This window comes from Aplysia californica, unplaced genomic scaffold (genome assembly GCF_000002075.1).
Source record: "Aplysia californica isolate F4 #8 unplaced genomic scaffold, AplCal3.0 scaffold00524, whole genome shotgun sequence".
Lineage (NCBI taxonomy): Eukaryota > Metazoa > Mollusca > Gastropoda > Aplysiida > Aplysiidae > Aplysia > Aplysia californica.
The window spans coordinates 311,579-324,802 of NW_004797794.1; the positions used below are offsets into that span (position 1 = coordinate 311,579).

At 40.2% G+C, this 13,224-nt stretch overlaps 2 protein-coding genes across 2 annotated transcripts in view; one reads left to right on the plus strand and one right to left on the minus strand.

The window, feature by feature from the left end:
* Window positions 1-949, minus strand: part of LOC101853577 — a 9,337-nt gene extending 8,388 nt beyond the window's left edge. The window contains exons 1-2 of the mRNA XM_005106287.3: window positions 654-949; window positions 77-431 (exon numbers count right to left, since the gene is read on the minus strand). Coding sequence (XP_005106344.1) covers window positions 77-240 — 164 coding nt within the window. The 5' untranslated portion in view covers window positions 241-431; window positions 654-949. The remainder of the gene's footprint in view (window positions 1-76; window positions 432-653) is intronic.
* Window positions 950-4,332: 3,383 nt separating this feature from the next.
* On the plus strand, window positions 4,333-12,124 carry LOC101853962 (the record flags this gene model as incomplete). Its single annotated transcript, XM_005106288.3, is given in 4 exon segments — window positions 4,333-4,588; window positions 8,389-8,597; window positions 10,320-10,433; window positions 10,943-12,124. Coding segments are annotated over 4 exon segments (1,044 nt in total). The 3' UTR covers window positions 11,500-12,124.
* Between the last annotated feature and the right edge of the window lie 1,100 nt (window positions 12,125-13,224).

Here is a 13,224-nt window from a genome sequence, read left to right on the forward strand (position 1 = left end):
CATACATACATACATACATACATACATACATACATACATACACACACTCACCAGAATAACCACAGGTCAGACTTACCTTTCTTTCAGCTCTTTTTCATCAGCAATTTCCTTACATGATAGCGGCCTTGTGGCTTTCAACAATGCTTCCATAATTCCAACATCTCGAGCCAGTGCAAGGGCAAAAACTTGATTGCTGTAATGCAACATCGTCAAAAACTTTTCACGATACTGTTCAGCCATTGTTGCTGCATCAACAACACACAGTCAACTCAAATGCAAACTTGTGGTCCCTGGCTAAGTCTTTTTTTTTTTTTGGTTGAAGCTCGTGATCAACCGTTACAGAAAGACGCAAATTGGAAAGGTGTATGCAGGGCTTCACTTCGATGAACTATGAACTTCCAGCAGCTCGGTTCCGGCTGATCTTTCGCTACCTTAGAATTACAAAATTACAAAGTCCTATCTGACAATTTTGTCCGCTTTGAGTTATCAAGACCATGATGTCAGAAACCAAAATGTTCTATGTATTCTATCAAAATTGAAAGATTATTCGGAGTCGTCATCAAGATATTCAAAGAATTGGAATCGAAAAGGCTTGACATGTTGTGAAACTCAAGATTTTTTACATAAAATTTCTCAAAATAACGTAGGCCTACGTCTGAGCTGATAGAACTTTGTAATTCGACTGGAGTAGCGTTGTAAAGAGGCTGGAGACAAACGTACAACTTGAAATATTGGCTTATTTGTAAATATATAGGCTTTCCCATTGTTATTGTCATTTTTGACCTTTGAACTTACTCCCCGAAGCTTTTCCTCACGAAAGGTTAAAACCCTCGATCTAGGGTTAAAATCTACGACTGCGACAAAAGTAGACCATGGTTCTGAGATCTTACCCATCATCATCCGGTGCCTTGCCGACTGGCGTGGACGATCATGGACCTCCACTTCACTCTTTGCGTTGCAGCAATGGTGTCCTTTGTTCTTGCTGCTCCTAGCCATGTTGTCATCTTGTCCAGTATCTTTTCCCTCTGTCTGCCTTTGCCCCTCTTTCCATCAAACTTGCCTGTTGTTACAATATTATTCTCCAATGCTTCTTTCCGCTTTGTGTGTCCGAAGAAATTTGCCTGCGAACGTACAATTGTGTTGCTATACTTAGATTACTAACAACAGAAGGGGGAACCAGAGCACTTGTTGATAAACCGGGAAAAAGAGATAAAGGCACAAGAAACAGTAACTTGTTGATACATACATACATACATACATACATACATATCTTTCTCTCTCTCTCTCTCTCTCTCTCTCTCTCTCTCTCTCTCTCTCTCTCTCTCTCTCTCTCTCTCTCTCTCTCTCTCTCTCTCTCTCTCTCTCTCTCTCTCATTTCTCATACACGGTCTACTTGTTAAGTTTCTGAGCCTGAGATTTTTTCTGAAATGTAATAGGCCTACATACCGTATGAGTAATTTTTATTTAATTGTAGCCGTTCACCCTTCAATAGTGTACATTTAGTTCCATATCTGAACATGTTATGCTCCATCCTCTAAACCTCCTTTTTCTGAACGACTGTGACTTGCAAGGCGTAAACCTTAAAAAACCCAAAGTAACAACAGCAGCAATAACAACAACAACAACAACAACAACAAAAACAACAACAACAACAACAACAACAACAACAACAGTAGCATCAGCACGAATAGTACAGCAGGAGAGCAACAGCAACAATAAACCTTTTTAAAAAATTATTATTCCTGTTCGTCCTGAAATCACTATTATGTTGTCTTTTATTCTAGTAAGAATTGTGGGTGTGTGTGTGCGTGTGTTTGTATATATATAACTAACATCAACAATCTTATATCCATATCCAATCTATGTGCCTGTCCCCTCTCTCCCCCTCTCACCACCCACCAGTAAGGAGAAAATTGGGGTTTCTTTCTGAACTTGCCTCCTCCCTAACCCCCTTAAAAAATAGGTCAATAACTCAACCAAAGATTATCTACTACGTAATAGAGAATCTTTAACTCAAGTTAGTATAAGAACGTATAGACTCAACCCCATCACTCTTCCAAAAGTAGGTTACGTCGGAGAAACGCCACTAGCAATTTTGAGGACGTTTCATTCTAAATGTTCAAAGAGATGAGTAAACCATCATACAGCATGATGGCGATGATGATGATGATGATGATGATGATGATGATGATGATGATGATGATGATGATGATGATTTATTATAATAATATTATAGGAATTAAAGTAGCGCTTATAATCCCTTACAGAAGGCTCGAAGCGCTATGTACAATGTAGATTTATCGCTCAACTGACGAATCAAAGATAAGAAAATGCACAATGTGAGATCAACAACAACAACAGAAATTACAACACACACACACACACACACACACACACACACACACACACACACACCAGTGGCGTCTTGTAGGGTGGGGGTTTGCATTTTCAGCCCCACCTGGTTATCCTCACCAAAATACTACCGTACTTCTCTGACTAAAATCAGAGCAAAATATTCCACAGAAATGTCTAAAGGGACAAATAAATAATAATGATGTATTCCGATAGAAGGGAAACTCCACGAACACCAAAACAAACGTCTTGAGGCACAAAAGTAATCTGATTGGTCTGTGTGTCTACTACTATTCACAACGACTATATATCTCCATCCAATCAGGCGCTCTTTCCGTTGGGGTGAATGAAATTTCATTGGTTTGTCTCTTAATCCCTGGCGCTTACGTTCCCACAGACTGAATACAACCGGGACATTGACCCTGCATAGTTCAAGGCCGAGATAAAGAAACGGATCGTTCTATTACTATTAGGCTCGCGTGTCATTGCCTTTTCAGTCATTAGGCACCCTTTATAATCTGAGCCATCTCAATGTTTGTTCACGGCAAGCCCCACCCTCTTTACAACCCCACGGTCGCCACTGTGATTGAACCATTATTTTGTTTTGTAAGATTCAAGCACTTGGTCTTGTCGAGAGCAAGAACTTTGGGCCAGTTCATGACCAGTTATTTCTCCCGACGAGACCTATTTTTGGAAGAGGGACAGGGTTGAGTCAAAGAGTGTTTTAAAATAATTACTACATGTACTAGCCTAAGCTACCGTTGAAAAATCTTTTGTGGAGTTCCGCGGCTAATTTTGGAAGGGAGAGGAGGCGGGTTCCATTATCCCCATTTTTGTCCTTCGGGGCTGGGGCGGATTATTACCGGATCCCTGTTATTACCGGGCCTGTTATATGGTTTCCACTGTAGACACACATTAAGTGCCCTCCAGTTAGTTAAAAAGAGGTCTTTTATCACATATCAGACTCATCGGGAAGTCAATTAAGAATTGAGATTCTTTGTCCAGGCAAACAGTTCGAATATATTTGAGAAACTGTGACTGTGTGGAAATATATAGGTGGAAAGAAGAACAAGAAATACCCTGAGCAAAGTTATGACAAACTTAAAAAATGAGAATTAGAAAAACTGAGCTTATCAGTGAGGACAGGCGAGGAAAAGCCTAACATGAAGGAATGGGGTACCATGACCGACAATGTCTGCTCCAGACTTAATTGAAACCTAAAGAAGAAGAAGAAGAAGAAGAAGAAGAAGAAGAAGAAGAAGAAGAAGAAGAAGAAGAAGAAGAAGAAGAAGAAGAAGAAGAAGAAGAAGAAGAAGAAGAAGAAGAAGAAGAAGAAGAAGAAGAAGAAGAAGAAGAAGAAGAAGAGAGAGAGAGAGAGAGAGAGAGAGAGAGACAGACAGACAGACAGACAGACAGACAGACAGACAGACAGACAGACAGACAGACAGACAGACAGACAGACAGACAGAGACAGAGACAGAGACTGAGAGAGACACAGAGAGAGAGAGGAGAAAGGTGAAACATCAACAAGACAGTGTATCTTGTGTTTCAATCTTTATTTCCAGCTTTATCAATAAATGCCCTGATTTCTCCACTTCTTTTTGCAAATCTAAGTAAATGTTTAACATAATACGTTCACAGTACAGAAAAGCTGAGTACATACTAGATCTAGATCTAGTTCACAGCAAAGCAAAGACCTCAGAATAATGGCCCATTTTTTAAAAAGTCCTCGTCACTCGTCACTGTCGTAGATTTTAACCTTTCGTATGAAAGAGCTCCATTGAGTAAGTTCAAAGGTCAAAGATGACAATAATAATGGGTATATAAATAGGCCTATATTTCATGTTGTTGTTTTCTCTTTGGCAAGGGTCAGCCGGAACCGAGCACCTGGAAGTTCATAGTTCATCGGAGTGAAACCCTGCACGCACCTTTTCAGCTTGCGTCTTTCTGTGATGTTTGATCACTAGCTGAAACTACCACAAAAAAAAAAAGAAAGATTTTGCCACGACTAGATCTACAGGTTTGCATATTTGCGTTGACAGATTATTGACAGCATTGTTGATACTGCAAAAATGGCTGACGAGTATCGTGAAAAGTTTATGAATATGTTGCATTACAGCAATCAAGTTTTTGCCCTCGCACTGGCTCGAGATGTTGGAATCACGGACGCCCTGTTGAAAGCTACAAGGCCATTAACCTGTAAGGAAATTGCTGACGAAAAAGAGCTGAAAGATAGGTAAGTCTGTCTGTCTGTGGTTGTTCAGGGGATGTGGGGGAGAGGGGGGGATGCGCGCGTGCGTGTGTGTGTGTGTAGTGTGTGTGTGTGTGTGAATGTGTGTCAACAGTAAAGGATTTGTTGGGAGCAAGGTAATTACAAAAAAAACTCATGATGCATTGCTTTCATTTTCATCTGAGTCAAACTGCCTGCCTATTTTTGGCAGCAGAACTATAGGGCGGGCGCTTTTTCACCCCGCAATTGTTATTTGGGGGTTTGGCTCCAAGGCCCAGAGAAGGGGGGATATTCCAGGGGGCATGCCCCCCTGATTTTACCAATTTGATGTTTTGCAGTTTTTAGGTTTGATATCTTAGCTTGCTGCGCATCAAACGTATAAATCTAGATCTGATCTAGGCTCAAATAAGGGGGGTGGGAACTACCAAAAAAGCATGGTATCTTAAAGTATACACACATGACATGGCCCCGAAATCTAAAACTAAAGCCGTAAAGCTGTCGCAAATCAATTATTTTCAAGAAAATTTCAAACCTGAATGCAAAACATCAAATTAAATCTATGGGGAATATTTATAATAATACAGGCTGGAGCCCTGCAACCCCAATTTTTTTTTTTTTATAAGGGCAGGTTATATGCATTTAAGTTTTGTTTTTTGTTTGGGGTTGTTGTTTTATTTTGGGGGGGGGGGGGGGTAAGTGTACGGCACTTGCAACTGCATCTTCTTAAGGTATAAGCACATGGGACACAGCATTACAGTTTGGAAGGAATTAATTTTGAATTTTGCTCGGGTGGCGGCCGAAGCCTTGGACAGCTCTTTATTGATTTTAGGGCCACCAAGGTATCTTTAACGTTAGCAACTTGCTCACAGGTGCTCCAAGTTTTTTTTTCACCCTGATCCAAGAAGGCTAGAGATCTTTTCTAATTACTTACCATAAGATTAGGGGTTTGGCTGAAAGTCAGCAGTAAGAAAGGAGATGCTATACAGTAGAGAGGCAGTGGAGAGAATACCAGGAACCCAGACAAGGGTAAAAATGGTTGGGAGGGGGGAGGGAGAGAGAGCAGAAAGTAGAGACGAAAGTAATAATATGCGACGTGAGGCAGCTCTCGAGACTGTGCGCCGATTGCCTACGTCCGACCTCGATATCTTCACTGACGGCCATGCCACCAACGGCTACAGGTTATGTGGAGGAGGATACTGGTGTTTAGACTAATCTTCTGGGGAGGAAACATGCGTATCCGTGCCCGCGGGACTATACGGAAGCAGCTACCGAGCTGAAACTACCGCCCTGCTCCGCGCACTGCAATGGCTGGAAAAACAACCACGTTCTCAAAGAATCCACATCTTCACAGACTCCCAGTCAGTTGTTCAACACTTAATGTCCGGAGTGACTGCAGTTCGTACTGAGATAGAGGACAAAATGTGGATCACTATCTGCCAATGCTGTGAAATCCACGGACACCTTCACATACAATAGATACCAGGACATTGCGACATCTACGGGAACGACAGAGCTGACGCCCTGGCCAACAAGGGAGGCCGCCTTGACCAGTCCAACACTCCAGTCGATATTGCGTCAGCAAGCTCGTGCATCTCGCGTTACATCATTGCCCACGCATGGGAGAAAGCGCGAGTGCACGACTCCGTCGGGGGAAAGGTGAAGCCACCACCGGAGAGGGACAAAGAGAAGGACCTTACCGTCAGACAGAGAAGAGTGTTATCGCAGCAAAGATGCAACGCGAAGAGCCCCATCCTGCGGACATATCTCCATGCAATAGGCTCCGCTCCCAATGATTCCTGTCTGGCGTGTGGCACAAGTCCTGACGACCTGCATCATGCACTGTATGAGTGCCCGCAGGGGGAAGCACATCGAGGCCCACTTATGGAGAACAACGCGAGACCGGGCCCGGATGTACTCTGGACGAGGCCACAAGAGGTTGCTGCTTACCTGTCTGCCTGCGGCAGACTGCCGCCCTCCTGTCTGAGGCCAGCCAGAAGAAGAAGAAGAAGAAGAAGAAGACGAAAGTAGATGACTGAACATGTTTAGAGAGCAGGAAAGGTGAATGGAGAACATTTTTTTCTGAAGAAAATTTTCTGCCTTTGTCAGGTTTCGTACCCGAGACCTTTTGAATGAGATGCGAACACTGTAGCCTACCGAAAGATCAAGCCCCTTAATATTTTACGGCGATGTATCGTCAAAATTCACTTAAAATGGATCGTTATGAATGAGAAAAATGCTAAATATAACTATTGTAATAAGTTACATTTAATCTGAGCATGATATGAGATGAGGGTGAAAGCAAAATTAAAATCAGAAACAGAATTATGTTTTAAAAAAAGGGTTTATAAGAGCAAAAGTTTAATGTCATTCTTCCTTTGATGCCAACTGTTTAAAAGAGATTCAATTAAAAATGGTGCATGATTGCCTGCAGGGATGAAATCGCCTTACCGAGTTGCCAATATAAAAAAAATATATACACATCTTTTCATTTTGTGTGAATCACAGTACTTGTTCGTTGTAGTTTTTGGTCTCTAAGAGTATCCCATAGTTTGACCTTTTAAATGTTACGAACCTAGGGGCTTTCAATGAGTTTTTACCTTGCTTCTGAAAGAGCAAACTAGAAAGTTGAGATTTAAGGCTCACGACAGCACTAGTTCTCTACATGTTATACCACAGTCACCTTGCAAATGACACATTTTTCTGCCTTTGTTTGACCTTCAAGTCATTTTACTTCATATATGACCTCCAATGAGACACAAAGCATTCCTCAACATGATGGAAATGCTGTCCTTTGAGAACTTTTTCAGATATTTGGGAAAGTAAAGTAGGGGGGCCAACACAAAGGGTGCCATATGCTGTGAATAGGGTGTTTGTGGGGCAATTTTGTAGTCTCACGTTGCTTTGCTGGTTGTGAAATAACTGAATTTGTCTCTGTTGTTCCTGAATATCTTATCTTTTTTTCCACGCTTGATATTTTCCAGTGAATAAAAAAGAAGATATGTTTCCACAAACTAGGAAGACATGTCAAATGCAATGTGTCTGTTTTACCTTCCTGGCAAAAATGACCTTCATGACCTTTACCCCCAATGAGATTGAAATTCCTCATATGATGTGAGGAGTGTGATTTATTGTCTGTTGGATTCAGAATCCCGCGGCTGTGATCACTAAATTTAACCTTACCCTTATACAGAAACTGGAAATTTAAGTCTGTTCAATCGACACTTTCATAGATAGAAAAGAGAGTGCAGACTTATCTTTTACTTTATAACGTCGAACTTATTGCAGCAATTATCACTGAAAACCTGTCTCAACAGCAATCTGATGTAGGGGCCTACCTTTTTAATTCCTCCAGAAGTTACTGTTTGTGTGTTTAATAAGAACAAGAAGCGTTTTAGGCCTCCCAGAATGTGGAGGGACTTCAATTTTTATAAGACATACTGGATTCTCAACCATTTTGTCCTCCTCTCGATAACTTATTAAATTATAAATAGTTTATAGGATTGTAAAACGCTTCCTAATTTCTGTCATATTGTGTGTAAAATTCACTCTTTGGAAAGGTTTCAATTTAAGACGACAAGAAAATAGTGCTGACAAACATATTTGTTGGCGACCTGCATTTATTTTCTAGAATATAAAATCAAAGTGTGCTTATGAGTGAGCCTACAAGTCTGTAGGTTATTGTTTAATGTACTATGTACTTATTGTTGTGTATTATATAGTTATAAAAATCATGTACAGTCTCATATGTGTCAGGACACTATGAAGTTTTTGGATATAATTTTATTTCTAAAATATTTGTTCTGCAGATATGTGCAAGAGATTCTTGGAAGTTTAACCAGCAGTCAGATTGTGGAGTTACAGACTAATGCAAATGGCATTACAGAGTACTTCTTTAGTGAGGCTGGCAAAGAAGCTCTTAGTTCTGGTGGAGTTTATGAGAGAACACTCATGTTCAATGCCCTCATGGCCAGTTACAAGCCAGTGAGAGAGTGTGTTTACCGGGATGGTCCGTGCAGTAAGTATTTTTGAATACTGACGTGCTGTCATAAGAAGCAGTTTTGACTAAGTGTAAGCGTGGACTTAGGCTGTTCATATGGCCTGGATTTTTAAAATATCTATAGCCTATAGTAAGTGTGGTACTTAAGGTGCTTGTTTGCTTACTGTCTCTCTCTCTCTCTCTCTCTCTCTCTCTCCCTCCCTCCGTCCCCCCCCCTCTCTCTCTCTCTCTCTCTCTCTCTCTCTCTCTCTCTCTCTCTCTCTCTCTCTCTCTCTCTCTCTCTCTCTCTCTCTCTCTCTCTCTCTCTCTCTCTCTCTGTGCAGCAGACACCGAACAAATAATGTACATGTATAATGTACTCGACTTTCTCGATCAAAAGAAGTTTGGTTTCAAATTAGAGGCATTTTCGCTTAATCTTTCATGCCATACCGAAGAAATGCAGGACAATTTCAGGAAAATACACTTAACTCTACCAAGCACACACTTTGAAAAATGGCCAATTCGTTCAAATGCTCGTCTGTGTCATCTATCATCTATAACGTACTGTTTGCCGAATAGGTTATGCTGCTGTGTAGAGCCTAGAACACCGCAATGTTTGACTTTACAGTCTAGCACGCAATTCATTACATAGATATATGTCAAGATTAGCTTATCATTGTAATGGTGATCAGTAGCCGGTGAAAAAAAAAATGTGACATGTTTGTATCTTTACTGACGGTCGACGCTCGGACCACTTGTGCCCCCTCCCCTCAGACACACGCACACATAGTCATACGTGTGCTGGCCCCCTGTCCCACCCCGACACATACTAAGATATGAGTGTGTGCTAGCAAAGTGTGTTTTGGTATAATGTAAGAAGGCCCCTGATTGGTAGCATAAGGTATAAACAATAGGCTTACTAAGCAAATAATGGTACACGATGCAGGTGCTATGGATGATTTCCAGGAATAGATAAGGGTCGTTGTGGGAGAAAAATGAGTGAAGCCACATCAGATATGGCTGTACATCATGCAAGCGACTTTATTGAATCCGAGCTTGCTCATTTATGTGTTCATTAAATCCTAGCTATTTTTATTAAGAGAAAAAAAAGCTGAATCCAACTCCTTTCTTTGAATCTGAGTTTTCATTGAGTCCGAGTTCTACTGTAATGTAAATGCTTTAGATGTCACATGGGGACAAGAAGCGAAGTTCCACAGAGGCAGAAGAATGTCATGCATAACAATGACAAACTAATGTAAATTATGAACGCGAGAAATATGTCACAATGTGCTCAAATGAAATTATCATAATGTTGTGTCTTTTTATCTGAAAAACATTCCTTTTAATGATTAAACTTCTATCAATTTATCGAAATGGAACCCAAGAGCCCATAGTTTCTAATGGCGACCTGACAGATCTCTCTTGAAGTAGGTAGGCCTACCTCAGACAGCCCGTTCTGAAGGCAGAAAGTCAAGGCTGAAGCCAGTATTTGGACAAATTCATCTATTAGCTGGTTTTACTTTTTGTTGACTCTAATAAAAATTATACCACTGACTACGAGGTGATGGATTTTTATTAATTTTTTTAATTTTAATGTTCATGTTATATAATATTGCAGTAAATTTGAACCACCTGTGGTAACTATTTGAAGTTTAGTCTAAATTATGTCGTGTACCTATTCTACTTTCTCTCGCTGTTCCCATAGCCCCCCATCCAGCACCTCCTACCCATCAATGACATTTTTCTTTGTATTTTCAATAGCTGCAAGGTATGATGACAACCTGTTTTATGCTCTGGATGAAATGGGTAAGCAAACTGTGGACAGCACCGTTGGTGTAATCCTTTCCAAGGCCCCTGGACTTGAACAAAGATTAGGTATGTAAGCAATAAAAAGTCTATGTTGAGAGCATATTAGTTTTTAAATACCTTGTAGGACAGAATATACCCAATTTTGTAATCATATTTCATTGTGTTCGTTCCCAAACTGGAAGTAAATAACTTTTTTTGACAGTTCACTATTTATAAGATTTTTATGAATATGACCATGTACGTTTACTTAATCAATATGGATTGACATAGTTTACCTTCCATTTATGCCAACTGTTTGTTCTTTTTTATAATATTGTATTGTTAAGAAGACTTATCATGTTTACAGACATCATCAAGCCTTATCTTTTCCAATTGGATTCTTAAAAGCCAATACTCTCCATGTCTGTTCATTGACCTTTGCCAACCTGCCTGCTGCTATGATGATCTTCTTCTAACATTTATTACCTCTTCTATTTTGTTTTCCCAATATTCTCTGACTCCTAACCTGACAAAATTTTCCCAGCAGAAGAACACCGTGTATTTCATTCAAATTCTCTGAATTTGTATTATTTCAGAGCAAGGCATTTCAGTGGCTGAGATTGGTAGTGGCACAGGACGTGTTCTGGCTAAGATGGCACAGAAGTTTCCAAACAGCAAGTTCACAGCAACTGATATCCGGCCGCACTTGGTGGAGAGGATGAAATCTCTGTATAGTCACCTACCCAACATACATTATCGTGAAATTGATATCTGTGCTTTCCCAGAATCAATTGATGAGCAATACGATTTTATATTCGCTATTGATGTCATCCATGATTTACCTTATCCTCTTAAAGGTCTTAAAGTGTTGAAAAAGTATTTGAGAGGACCCGATGGGACTCTCATATTTATAGACATGGCCGGGCCTGGCACACACGAAGCAAATGTTGGTGACCAACAAGCTGCATCTTTATACGCCATCAGCACTTTTCTTTGTGTTCCAGAGAGCTTTCAAGAGAGTGACGGTGTTGCATTAGGTGCATGCTCATCTCGGGATGAATTGGTCAAGTTAGCCACTGATGCTGGTTATAATGTTGATCCTATTATTCTTGAAAAACACGGAGCTCTCTTTCTGTGTAAGCTACCTGTATAATAAGATTGTCAGTAGATGTCATATTGGTTTTGTTGGGTTTTTTTGTTGTTTTGTTTGGGGGGGGGGGGATGTTCATTTATGATATGGGCCTAATTTTCAGTCAAATTTTGTCTCTAAGAAAGCTCACATCAAAATGAAGGGAAATCTTGTCATCATGTAAGAATTTTACTATGAACGAAAATCATGCTATTCCTAGGGCTATTAACAAAGTTTGATAATTGGGTCAAAATTTTGCATGAATTATGGCCCATTTGTTAAGCCAACATATTATGTCTGGTTCGTAATGCCTTATTTGTAGATTTGGGGTTTTTACATTGATGTTTCATTCACCTATGCATGGATTAGCCGGGTTTTTTTGCTGCACCTACCTTGGTCATTTCTCTACTATAGCTTAACTTAGCCCTAATTTCTCAGAATGCTGGGAAGCTGTTACATAATATACACATGCAATTTCTGTTGAAATGGAAACGGGTTGATAAATATAATATGTGGTAACAGTACTGGATAGTCCTATGTGCATTTACATAACTGCAGACTTCCCATATATATATGATTGAAATGTGAAGGCTAGAGATCTACCGCTGAACACTTATGTGACATATGAAATAAACATGTCCTTGGCCTACACTGTTGCTCTCGGCTTAGTAGAGGTCGATAACAAATTTCTGTCATTCTCTTTCTCTCTCTCTCTCTCTTCCCCCCCCCCCCCTCTACCTCTCTCTTTCTCTCTCCCTTCCTCTGTTCCTCTCCCTTTCCCTCTCTCTCTCTCTCTGTCTCTGTCTGTCTCTGTCTCTCTCTCTCTCTCTCTCTCTCTCTCTCTCTCTCTCTCTCTCTCTCTCTCTCTCTCTCTCTCTTTCTCATATTATACAATGGCTACTTTGGTAAATGAAACTTACAGCCATGTTTTCTTAGATCTGCCCACGGTTGTTCCAATTATTTCCGCTGTTTATGAATTTTTGATGCTTTGTGCATGTTCTGAATTCAAAGAATATATATTATATATATATGAAGAAAATTCAGGACCTGAAAATTAAATCCTATGTGGGTGTTTGTTGTGTGTGTGATACTGATAGACAGTAGAAAGAGAGAGGGGTGTATGTGCTGGCCTGCCAAGTACTCTGATAAAATTGGCAGGTCTTCTAAATAATTTAAGTAAGGGGTCATTTAATTATAAGGTCACTCCAAAAACACGGCAGCATTTTTAGTTTTCAAATTCAAGCAGTCAATTTTTATGCTTTTCTACTATGTTTAGAGTCTCTCATGTCTGTTGTAATGTAAATGAATCTTTCTAGCCCTGCGTCTCACCAAAAAAAATCAGCCCAGGCATTCTGTTTCTCCCAGAGTGTTAGAAATGTACAAAATTTTATCATCTTTCCTGTCCAAGTCTTGCGTCTGATCATCTTCTGAACCTAAAAGTTAGGAAAAATTGCATTAAACTTGAAATGAAAACTATAAACTTTCTGTTTTTAAGTTTTATATTGAAGCAGTGCTTTTGATTAAAAGTTGACCTTTCAAGAATGGCCCAGCAGACAATTGAGAAGAGGGCACTGCTGATAGGTCCTATTCTTCTTCACTTCCCCTCTTTGTTTCTGTCTGTCTGTCTTACTTTTCCCCAACACTATATGGTCGCTTTTAAGCACGAGAGGCTATCCCAAACAATGCTGTTTTGAGAAAATCTAAGGTTAAGTTTTTGCCCCTTGTTCAGTTTCTTCAAAAGACAAGGAG